The following is a 13,003-nucleotide window of genomic DNA, read 5'->3' as shown; positions in this document are numbered from 1 at the left end:
CCCACATGACTCACTTTTCTAAGTATTTAAGCAGAATTAATTACTGAAATATCTTCTCATTAAATGGGTCTGTAATTGTATTTGAAATTGCCTATGTATTATAAAGACAGCTTGTGAAGCGCCTTGAGAACAATTTCTTTTGTTACATGTTGCAGTTTTTGCTATAGATATATTATATATAAAAGTAACAATGAAAACTCATCAGAATTGCACAATATTCCAGAACATTTGAATAATTACATACAACCAGAATCTGTAAAACTTAACTATTTTTAGGATTGATCACACTTGGAGCTTATCTTTTTCTGCATGACAACAGTTGTTTAATTAGGATGTTTAATCAATGGAAGTGATAGCTATGCACAAGCTATGCTGACCTGAAAGCACTATTAATTTTTCCCTGACAAAAGGTTCTGATTAGTATTTAAAGAAATACAGCTCTCAGTGAAAGTAATATTGTTTTCAAGAATATTATATTTGCACTTTTCAGGATTAAACACAATTGCAATAAAACCCAATACTGATCTAGTATCTAACAAATTAGAAATATCCAAATCAATAAGGAATTGAAGTAACACGCTTTCCTCCCATCAAAAGAATTTTGCAACTAATGCTACACCATATCAAAAATACCTGAAAGATTTTATAGAGCTTTTCCTTACACACTTTTGTATGAAAAATCTGTTAAGACATCCCCCTAAACGGATATATCTTCATGTTGACCTCCACTTACATATCCCACACTTGTCACTTCCTTGAGAACCTCCCTGCTCCTGCAGAGGGTTGTGGCCGTGTTCTTCTGTTATTTATTCGGCTGGGTGGGGTTCTCTCGCCCTTTCTGAAAGGCAGAATGTCTCTGTTTTTGAAGAAAAGCAGGTAAGATTGTTATCTATTTTTCTTGGTAATGTGGGATGTAGTTGAGAACGCCTATATGCATATAGAAATCAACATCTTAGTTACTGTTGTCTTATGTTATCGGAATTATACGAAGCCAAAACTAATAGGAACTTCTGTTAAGCAAGCATGCTGACAGATGGCAGCAATCTAAACTGAGAATAGCACCAAAAATACACTGCTCAGAAGTGAAAAAGAACATAGCGAAAAGTATTATGATTTGTTTTGTTACTTGAAGATCTTATACATCCTAACTCAACGAACTCAGTAGAACCACTCGCAGACTGAGGGGCATTTTAACCTGCACTGTGCTGTCCAAATCTCGTCTGTTTTGGCATCTGAAGATTTCTTCTCTGAACCACATAAACCAGGATGGTTATTGGAAGATGTCTAAAGAACACTGATACTTTAGTACCAGTCTTAGGAATGAGACAATCGTGCCACCCTTCTGGTAACCCTGAAGACTACTTGTACTAATCCCTGCTTTTCAAGGTTCTGTGGCCTCGAACTGCAGTTCTCCTAACTGACTTGCTTACTTCAAGTATCTTCCAAGTTTACATCTGAGTGCCAAAAGTCATATAGAGAATAAACAACTTTATTTTATAACAGAATTACAGAAAGCAAAATATCACTTAATACAACTTCAAGCTGCTATAAATCTAATTTGGCATTTTAACTATACACAGAGTTGACAGCAAAAAACCCCCCAAACAAAAAACCCTTCTGCAAGAACAAAATAAAAATAAAATCCAAAATAATTAACAGGTTTTCTCAATGGTAGTCTCAAATGATGGTACTGTCTTATTACTTTATGAACAGAGTCCATCGTACACTTTTACTCGGTGTCCTAAAAACCTGCATTAACCATTAGACGAAGCATCTGAAACGTCTACCTCTTCAGTAACAGAAATGTCAGTTCTAACATGGACACAGTGAGGTTTAATAGAAAGCGAGCATTCTACACGTATTCAAATAATGGAAGTGTTGAAGTTGGGACACAGTAAGAAAAAAAAAGCACTACGGTTTTAAGCTGCCTAGATCATCTCTTGTTGGAAGAAGAGAAAGATACTTTGTTCTTCCTTCTTTCCTTATCTGGAATGCTGCAGACAGCAAAACGTCTGCAAAAAGTTGAGCATTGGCACCAATGTGCAAGAGGAACACAGTGCTCAGTCAGAAGAAATGTGTCTGCAACTCCTTCTCCTCTACAGACTGCCGCACCACCTCTGCTCCACAGAGAGGAGACCCTTAGAACAGAAAGAGTTACAGAGATACCAGTATAAAATTTATCCAAAGAAATATTTTTTTTTAATTTTAGGAAATGTTGTATTTTTATAAAAATCTTTGTTATGTGATACCATATATTTACCTGAATAATCTGAAAAAAAAAAAAAAATCTGTAAATTACTCCAGTAAGAGATTTCACTTGAAATATTTGGAAAAAACTATATCTAAATTAGTAAAGATCCCCCTTCCTGCACAATTACCGCCTGTTCCAGTGAACAATGCTTTCCAGACTTCCTTTTTGTTCACTTTCATATAATTAAGAATCAGCTTCAAAAATACAAGTATTTGTGCAAAAGAAGATCATACTCTCTAAAACTCCATTTGAAAAAAAAATAAATCTAAGATTATTAAGAAGTGGTTATAAAAAATAAACAAGAAAGACTGTAATGGAATATAGACCAAAGATGTTAAAATGGAGTTTGGTATTGGCATTTAAGTCTTGAACATCTGGTCATCATTGCTAGGCTTGGTGAATTCAGTAGAGTCGTGGTGACTTGGAATGATTAGAGTTCTTCATGGTCATGATCACGGTCAGTATCATTTTTACTTCTGGAAGAAAAAGGAGGGGGAAGATTACATAAGCATTCATAACAGATACTATGTGATTGTCACATCAGAGTCAAAACCTCATTTTTTTCCATATAGGTTATTAGGGGGGAAGGTTATTTCATAAAAAAATTTGGCATTAACTAAAGCCCCCTTCAATCATGAGGTAAACAGTAATTCAGTTTCTATTGGTGCTCTTCTTGCTTTATTGAATTTTTTTCCCTCCCCAAAATTCTCATGGTATTTTAACAGTTACCTCTTGCACAGTTTACTGAAAATTTTAATCCACAGTCTAGCGCATAAAGAAAGAAATGAAGATATTTGTTCAGCTAATAATCCCGCAGAATCACAGTATAATATCTCTCACTTTTATTAGAGAAAACAAGTCTACAAAACCAATACTGCCGTAGTCATTGGGGCAGAGCTTCCATCACCTTAGAAACAACTAATCAAAATTTGTGGCATGGCTCCATTGCCTAAACACCATGGTCTAGAGCTGTTTCTGCAGTCCCACCTGCTTTCAGTTGCTGCTACAGGAGGGCATAGGGCTCTTGATGTCCAAGTTGCAGATGGATCATCAAGGCACTTTAGGTGGCCTGTATTTAGACAACTAAATTTTTTTCTTAATGTTTAACTGAAAGGCATCATCAGTCAAACAAGTCCCCAGGTCTCAAATACAAGAGCAGCATGGTGAAATGTCTTCGTATTAGTCCTCTTTTACTTTCTCACAAGCATTTCAGACCAAGAGCTGTAAAGCAATTGGCAAACTCAGACATCTGACACTCTCCGATACATTGCAAACACCATTCCACAATGTATATATTTCTCAAAAAAAGCAAAAACACACCATCAGCAGATATATTGGGATAGATTATGTTGAACACTGATTTGAAAGATACTTTTCTGGATTAAGGTAGCATGAAGAAACCGGCACGTTCTGCACAAATATAATAGAAGAGTCAGTCCCTGCTCCTAAGACCTTTAAATTCACACTGATTAATAATAAATGAAAAATGTGATGGTAGCACATATTACAATAGTAAATCCTTGCAAATCAAAATGATCTGTTCTGCTGTATCTTTCTACCTCAAATCCTGCTATGTAAATGCTGAAAATATGAAAAGGATAGTTTGAGCATGCATTTTTAATGTTGCTGTGTACCAAAGGACCAGTGAAATTACCTAAATCACAGGCATTCTCCTTGCCACAAACTAATAGCACTCTCAAAAGTGATGTGGGTTTTTCCGAGCCCTTCTGGAGCATTTACGTGATGTGAGGACTCATCCACACATACCTATCTCACAGTTCAGTACAGTTCCATGTCCTCTCCTGTGCTTTCAAAACAAAGCTGGAGCATACATGCTATACCCATTTTCAGTGTCACTAAGCAACAAAGCTACAAAAAAAAAAATTCCAATTGAACACTGAAATAAAGATACAGTGAAAAAACACAGAGAGATTTGTGCAGAGTTCCTAATTTTTTGGTGACTTTTCCCCAATCCTCCCTCACAACAAACAAAATCTTCCTACAACAAACTTGACCAAACATCGTAGGGAGTGCCACGAGAGTACTGTGACAAAACTGGAAGACATGTACAGGAACATTTGCAATTAAAATTTATGTCAGACTGGACTTAAGATAAAAATTCTGACACTAACAGTCTACTATTAGTGCCTGTTTCAACTCAGCATTTTGTGATAGCATATATCAGACGCCCGATATTTTTCAAGCCTTTTATTACAGAATGCAACAGAAAACTGATGCTACATTTTTCTACATTAATTATATACATAAGCTTACCTGAAGTATTTGCTTAAGGGCATTTTTGATTTTACTCTTCATCTTCCTCAGCAAGTTCAGTTTCTTTGTGCACCACCACTCTTGTGACAGACATGTCAGGGTGCTGTTCTTTGGCTTCTTTGATTGCCTGTGCCAGGGCCTGCAAATGTATGCAAAGTGCGTAACTAAACAACAGCAAAAGGACATTCATGTAGGGCCAGAGAACAGGAGAGTAGTATTGGAAATTTTGGTTGTAATTGTTGAGAACCCTAAATTCCTTAACTTGAGAGGGCTCAGGGTGAAAAAAAAAAAAAAAACAAAAAACAAAAAACCAAACACACACCCACCAAAACCCAACCAACCAAAACAAAACCAACCAACCCCCAAAATACAAAACCCAACCAAAAAACCCAACCCCACTATGCTAAAAATTTACCAACATTTCCAGGAATTAACAAATAACCATAAAGTTATCCTGTAACTTTTGTAGCTCATTCCAAGAGACAAAAAGTATTCTTATACTCCAGAAGTTTTTGAACTTCTGTAACAGATCTAGCAAAAAAAGACTTAAGAACATACACAGTACAGAAAAACACGAGTTCCCTTCAGTTTCCTGAACAAAATGGGAAGATACTCTGGAATGTGTACTAAGTATAGCACTGAAACTCTGGAAGAAGTTCATAACAGAAATTTCTTTCTCAGCACAAGAATCCTTTTTCTCCTTTTACTAGTTTAAGATAACTTTCTCTAGGTTAACTCAGGGCAGTGTAAATACAAGTATTACTCAATTTCTTATAATCCCTCCTCCACATTTTAAGAAATTTTATCTTAAGAGAAGTACCAATCCACACAGCTGGCAGTTGGACTAGATGACTGTTGTAGGTCCCTTCTAACTGAAATATTCTAGTCTATTCTACATAAGGCTTTCTAGTCAACCACATAAGAGTACCCTCTGAGGCAGAACAGTTGGAAGAGCACCTGGGGCTTTCTATTCCTTCCCCGATCTAAATCTCAATTTAGTGAGCTCTATTACTGTTGGAACTTAACATACAAAAAAAGAAAAAAGAAAAAAAAAAGAAACTGGAAGGCATTCTGAAGCAACAGTAAGATCACTGTTCACCTTAGTATCAACTACAACTAAAAATAACCAAATATACTAGAAGGAGCAAGAAAAATATAATGCAACAAAAAGGTTTATCTTAATTTAGAAAAGTGACATTTTCTTTAGCCATAGGTGGTAAATGGGAGAAGAAATAACTAACTCTGAAGAGAGACTGGAAACTCCAACATTAGCCACTTTAACTATTACAGGACTTCAAATTCGTGTACGTTTCCTTAGCATGATAACAAGAACACACCATGTGCACTGGTACAATACTGATGTTTGCTGCTGTATTAATCCTAACAATTTTTTATTAGTTCATCTTTTACAATATGCCAAGTGTAATCTCTGTAGTACAAATGAAGATTTAAAACAAAGTTGCTGTTGAGATTTAAGAATCAGTGTTTATAATCAAACCATAAACAGTGAAAAAACCTTAAGTCTGACTGTTAAATTACAACAAGTAATACAAGCATTTGTATTCTGAAACTCCAAATTAAAATATTATTTTCCCATTGAAAACTGTTTTAAGTGATCTAGGGAGCTAAACGACAGAATAATAAACATCCAGAATGTAGCTTGTGCATTTAAAGAGCTCCATATCCACTGAAGAAAAAGTCATAGAGATTTCCTGAATCTCTTAAAAGCTTCTCACTGCTGCTTTAAACTTCAGTGATTAAAATTGTATTTTGTACTTCCTTTTTTATAATTTCATTTTTCACTCCATTACCTACTCATCTCAAAACAAAGAAGGGCTCAGAGAATTGTCTGGTGTACTAAAGGCACTGTGACCTTTCCAGACATCTGAAGCGCACTGAGCGTGTGTCAAGGCAAACAAGAGACATGCCTGATGCTGAACAGTGCTGTCATTTAACTACAAATTTCAAGAAGAGATTCAACTTGTCAAGAGCCACTTTCTGGAGGTAAATCAAATTGTGAAATTAAATTCCCTGAGAGCTCTCAGTATATTACAATTAAGAAGATAAATTAAATCCTGTTATGATGATTTGTGTTTGTTGGATTCACTGCAACTTTATGTAGATTGTAGGCTTTTCCATTCGTATTATCCAGTGACTGTTGATCGACTTTGTTATCATAGTTTCTTAAGAAGAAAAACAATAAAAATTATGTAATCATCACCACAAAGAACAGATAATTGCACTTTCTCAATTATTTTTCCTGTGTACTGCTTAAATGCATCCTTCTTAATTAGGCAGGTAGAAGTGATTTTAACCTTAGTTTCTAAGACATCGTAAAATACTGCCTTGATACTGATAGAGATGAAAGGTACTTACATAAGATTCCAGCAGATCAACAATTACTTTTGTTATACACAGTTCTATAAACACAAGTCAAAAACTTTTTAAAATTTGAGCAGTTTATGCTTTGCTGTATTTCAAAGCTTTCAGTCAAAATGAGTGCTGCATTCCACGTTGCGGACACAACACAGTAGAGACTCCCATCTATCCAGATTAATGTACCAAAATAAGATTACTTTGGAAATGCTTTTCCTCCCAAATGACAAAAGCAGCAGTAAACAAATTGGGCCTCTTCCTAAAAAAGCAATCCCTTTAAAAATAGTAAGAAATCCATTCACGTGATCTATGATGCAAAGTTACAAATGCTGTTTTTCTTTCAGTTATATTCTAAAGGCCCCTTATTCACAAACCATGAATAACTTTGCCACAATTAACACTCTCAGGGTCTTTCTATGTCCTCTTATTCAACTTTTCTACCTTTCTCTTATTTCAGGTTTCTGAAATATCATCCAGATCTCACCAGACTACAAAAATCACATTGTAAGTGTTAACAGGTCACGTACCTCATCATGGTCAATATCTGCATCTCCAGTAATGACAATGCGCTTCTCAATTCTTGTTTCTGATACCCCACCTTTTACCATCTACAGATAGCAAAAAAAAAAGAAGAAAATTATTCCATATTGCCACAAAGCAATCCTTCCTGCTGCACCAAAGCAAATACATTTCTGTGACTGAGTTGCAATCTGTAGCAAATATTCTCAGTGGTAAACCACCCTTTCCTTTCCCAGTTATGCAGTTAGTGACATTCTAGCAATTGCTTAACTTGGTAAAAACCAAGCAACAGAGAATTCCTTTTGTTACTGGAGTCCAAGTTTGAACAGATCTAGATATGCAGACAAACTGGAATTCCAGCTTCTTCCACCACATAAATCTGGCAACAATGAAACTCCAGGAGTCTTTTCTTTGATTTCAACCCATCTATCATGGGCTTTTTCTCAGTCTCTGAAGAATCCTATGTCATTAAATACAAAGATGATCTGCTTTTCAGTTCTGCCATTCATGGACCTTAGTGAGACATTTCACATTGCTGGTGGAAATAATTACGTGCTTTACTTCTTCATTTCTTACTCTAGTGATTAAAACATTGTAGCTTATAGAAAATTTCTCACAGAAATAACATTATATGCTTTTTTCTTTTTTAATCAGCCTGTATAAGAGAAAAGAATAAACTACTACTTAAGATACACTGACCATATTAGAAAAGGTCCAAGATGACTCTGTTAAGAACACCATTAGAATATTAAAAGTCTTTTCGCAGGTCACTTTATCAATAATGAACAGTTTGGGATGTAAAATAGAAAGTTAGTTTAGAAAATTCAAAGTCTTTTGAATTGATGACAAGCAGTCGGTAAGAAAAGATAAGGGTCTGCTGCATTTCGGTAATCCCAGTAATTTTTTAGTAGGAGACAAGACTGAAACCATTTTCCTCAATGGTTCCCTCCAAAAAGCAGCATTATTTGACATCTGAACTTGACAAGTAAATGTATCCTTTTTTCCCCCTCTCTTTAGCTGTGGTAGTTATTGAATAAAGAGTTTTTTCTAAAATGGTGGTGGCTTAATGATTCCAAAAGGGAACAGGAGACTGAAAAGGACCTGTTGACTAGCCTGTGTAACAACACATACACATTTTAAATTCTGAGCTTACTTTATTTCATGTGACTGTTATCTGATAACTTTCCAACATCATCTTTCCACTGTTATTCTGTGAATACAACTTTCAACCTTAAGAATATTCCAAACTTTAGAATATATGTATTGAATATATATCCAGTAAGCAGTGAATTATTGTTCCATTCTGCGGTGATGTGAAACTTCTTTTCTTGGGGGGCAAAAAACCGCAAACTCACACCTTACGTTTCCCTCTTCCCTTTTGCTTTACCCTAAAAAATGCCTTCTGTAATTTTCTTCGAAAACCATGTGAAGAGCTCAAAGACAAGAGTTCAAAACTGTGTTGTTGGGGCACACCTAAAATTTGATAAATATTTACATAAATTAAGAATAACAATAATCATCATAATCATCACACTTTGGTAGTTCTAAGAGACTCTGGCATGAAATATTACATGAGACTGAAACAGATGTGATGTCCTGTTAACACCGAGTTTTCCTTTCCTTTTCAAGCATGGAATGCAGAGCACATAATTCAGCACCAAAATATGCTTGCAAAGCAATCTAGTGGTATGATCTGTTTTTAAATATGCTTTAAACCTAGCAGCACAAGGATCATCAACAGAAATGCTGAGAAAACATTGTTTCAGTTCATCCTTATAACTGATGCCATTAGCAGGGCTCCTGTGGACCTCAAACAAATCAGTTACGTTAACAAAGACTCTGTAAGATATCAGTGAGTGATGACAGAACTGAAATTGTAAAAATTTAGGTATGCTCATTTGTCAAACACAGAAATAAGACCTATACGAAGTACTAAAAAAACCTAATCCTACTTTCCTCCCTTTCCCTGTCCTGTTCCCAGGTATTCCCGCTTATTCATTAGGGCTTCTCTGTTCAAATTCTGCGTACAGAAAGATTAACTCACACACATGCTTGGAATGAGTCCAATCCATTTCAATTCACTTTTCTTCAATAAATTAGCAGATATATGAGCAACTTCATGTAAGACTTTCTTTTGAGGGTTTGAGGTGGTGGGTTTTTTTAGTTCAGAGAGACGTTATTATATTTTACCTTCGTGATGTGTGTAGTTGTGGTAGTAGAAATTGACTCTGATGTAATTGTCTGCGCACTCAGCAGCACACCAGCATTCCCACCAGCACTGCCATCAAACTGTAAGGAAAAAAAAAAAGTATTTTTGTATTTTAGCATTTAAAAGCTTTGTTTTCACAGGAGAAAAGGCTGGTTTTCTTACTAAACACATTCTTTAGTTCAGTTAGAAGTGAAATCTAAGTAGAAGCCATCCTAGTTTACCAAGTCATGTAAGACTGTTGTTATGGTTTGTTCTTGCGGAAAATTCATGGTCGAAGCTACATGTTACTTTCAGGAGCCATGAAATATTGTAATCAAGTTTCCAAAATTAAAAATGAGTTATAGATTTGCAGATAGCAACTAAGTCCTTATATATATAAAAAACCCAAACATTTAGAACTTCAGAAGTAACACTGCTTTGTCTACAAACATTTCACTTACCAAATTCATAGACAAAGTATAATCTTAGCTGCTAGAAAAAGTAATAGGTTTTCAAAAAGCATTTTTTTGGACATTATCTATTTTGACCTACAAGTAAATGGAATAAAAACTAGCTTGCAAACAGTATAACAAGCCAGTCACCATACCTGTGGAGATTCATATGTGATAGTTTTAGTTTCTGTTTGAACAATTGGAACTTCTTTAGTGGAGATTTCAGTTCTCTGTGTGGCATCTGAAATGGTTACCATCTCTGTTTTCACTACTGGAGGCTGTGGTGCAAGAAATAACCAATCAATTAAAAAAGACAGAAGAAGGTTTGTAAAGTGGACCAAGAAAATACAACAAAAAACTTGAGAAAATCATAATAGTAAGATAAGTATTTGACTGTCTTCCCAATCAAAAAGCATGCAATAAAGTGAAATGAAGACTGATACACCAGCCCTCTAGTATCTGCATAACATGGTAGGAAAATTTAATCTCCTAATAACTTTGTCAAAGTTCTGTATTTCAGCTAACAGTACCTATCACAGAAGGTAACTGCTAAAACCAAGCTGCAACACAGGTACTGAAAACGTGTAAAAGGGCATCATTGGGGGGGAAAAAAAATAATCTTAGTTTGCATAAAGAAGCTGACAGCTAGCTCAGATGGATAAGCTTCATATTAGAATTAATCTGGGAAAATACCTACCATTGCTCAAACTGCAAATAAGAACTAGAAATTCCAAGGAAATTACATAAAAGTTTAACTTTTTAATATGTACTACTTCTGGAACAGAAAAAGAATTCTGACAACTAGATTTTAAGCAGTCTACATTCAGTGTAATAATTCTGGAAATCAATGGCTTCTTTTGACAATTCTAACCATTTTAACCATTTAGTTAGCTAGTGGTGTTCTTGGCAATATCACAAAGCAAGCAACTACCCAGGGGTCTGTAGAGTCAGTGAACTTGTGATTTATCTTATTGGAGTAATTTTCAATCTGTTTAAAAACTTTTAAAAAAATCTAGTAAAGCCTTTTGATATTTTTCTAGATGTATCAGTTGCTATATCCCATTGATTCTGAATGCACATGGGGGGAAATTCCAGTGGAAAAAAAAAATTAAAAAATCCTTTCTTTCCCTCACACACACTTGCACACACAGCAGCCCTTCTCCCCTTCCTCCAAACTAGCTATGTTTTTAGGAAGTGTGGGTGGCTGCAACTTCTTAAGGTCTTATAAACTAATTCTTTCACATCATTAATCAGAACACCTGTGTATGCAAAAGACAACAAAAGGAAGAAGGTAAGTAGTTTGGATTTCAGTGCAAAAAAAAAAAAAATTGCCACCATTACAAGGCCAAGCAGGTAGATAAATAGGAAAAAAACCACCCAACTGTTGAAAAGCTCAGCAGAAGATCATGCCAACTTTACAAAGAGATGCATCCCTGCACTTCATTTTTTCCCTTTCTGCTTCTTTATGAAGTTTGCCCAGTAATGTACCCTTCAACCTTGTTTGGCTTAGAACAACTGATTGTGACTGGAAACCAGCATGCTTCCCTAAATATCTACTGCACTAGAAGACTTCATAATAAGATTGTCATGTATGCCTCATCCCTTTACAATGCACTGCTCTCACCTATGCAATTTCTAGCTGTACTTACTCTAGTCTATAAATCTGTAATGTATTTTAAAAGGAAAAAAAAAAGGGCAAGAAAAGCAGTGAATAATAAGGGCGGAAAAAAAGGGACAAAAATTTGTGACAGGCGGGTGTTTTCTAATTTCAATTGCCAATAGCTTTCCAATCACAATTACATGTCATGGACGTGTCAAAAACAATTGACAAATAGACAAGACAAGACTTAAAACATTGGAAACATGTAAATAATAAATATACATTATGTATGTGCATATAATATATGGGGGAGATAAAAAGGAGATGCCAGTCTTCGGAAGGTTTGCCTTACTGGTGATTCTCACTCAGTTCTAGCAAAAAGTCAGAAACCATAACTGAAGGAGACAGAATTTCACTGCTCATCAATGGTTTCCCCTTCCAAACGATCTGAATCTTGTTGGATGCCTGAAGAGCTGGAGGAATAGGAGAAGAAGAAAGGCAGGTATATTCTCACCCCAAGAGATATCTCTGCTTAATCTAGTTGTCAAACTGTTCTACCATTTACCTCAGAACAACAAATTATTTGTGGTGCAACATCAATGTCAACATGAGACAGATCTCCATTGAGTTTGAGCTGTTCTTCCTCTTTTTCTTCACCTAAATCTTGCTTAATTTCCTCTGACAAATTCTTTTCTTCTGTAGCTATGGTAACTGCATTTTCACGGACCAAATCTTCAGCTGTAACTTGTGTGTGCTCAGCTGGTACATTTAGTGTACTGCCTTCTGGTGTGGCTTCCACAAGCTGTATTTTTTCTTCATGATCTTTCCTTTTAATGTCTTCCTCTTCTTCCTGTTCTTCCCTGATGACTTCCTCAATCGCCCTATGATGTGGCTGGTACTCTCCCACCTCTTCATCCTCACTCTCACTACTACTGCTGCTGCTGCTACTATCTGATGGCAATGATGAAGAGTCCTTTTTTGACAGATGCTCCACCTTACATGTTTCCCCAGCATCAGTGGCAACTTGCATTTTCCCTTTGTTGGTTTCGTCTATGACTACTGTTTCTTCTATCCCAACCTCTGCCTGCTTCTTCTCCTCCACTATGTCCAGAGTCTCATGTGAACTCTGCACAAAAAACATGGATGAGGAAAAACAAAAGTAGAGTACATGAATAAATTAAAATGATGGAAACAAAATTAGCAGATGGCTGGTTCGTGTCATGTAGAAGACAAAAGATGGTTGTGACGGTTAACTGAAAAAGGAAGGAAAGAAAGAATGAAGATGGATTGGAAGAGTTAGAGCCAAATTTAACCATGGAAAAAATCAGTAGAACCTTATCAGC

At 35.7% G+C, this 13,003-nt stretch overlaps 1 protein-coding gene across 1 annotated transcript; it reads right to left on the bottom strand.

Moving 5' to 3' along the window:
- Positions 1–1,474: 1,474 nt before the first annotated feature.
- Positions 1,475–12,786, bottom strand: LOC104158033 (band 4.1-like protein 2; the record flags this gene model as incomplete). The annotated part of the gene is made up of 6 exons (XM_009695592.1): positions 1,475–2,727; positions 4,526–4,664; positions 7,429–7,509; positions 9,611–9,709; positions 10,216–10,338; positions 12,226–12,786. Coding segments are annotated over 5 exons (972 nt in total), but the record flags the coding sequence as incomplete, so codon positions are not given.
- Between the last annotated feature and the right edge of the window lie 217 nt (positions 12,787–13,003).

The sequence above is a fragment of the Cariama cristata genome, unplaced genomic scaffold, assembly GCF_000690535.1.
Source record: "Cariama cristata isolate BGI_N322 unplaced genomic scaffold, ASM69053v1 scaffold8182, whole genome shotgun sequence".
NCBI classification, from domain to species: domain Eukaryota; kingdom Metazoa; phylum Chordata; class Aves; order Cariamiformes; family Cariamidae; genus Cariama; species Cariama cristata.
The sequence above is the reverse complement of the archived record's forward strand: the minus strand, read 5'-3'. Positions and strand labels throughout refer to the sequence as shown.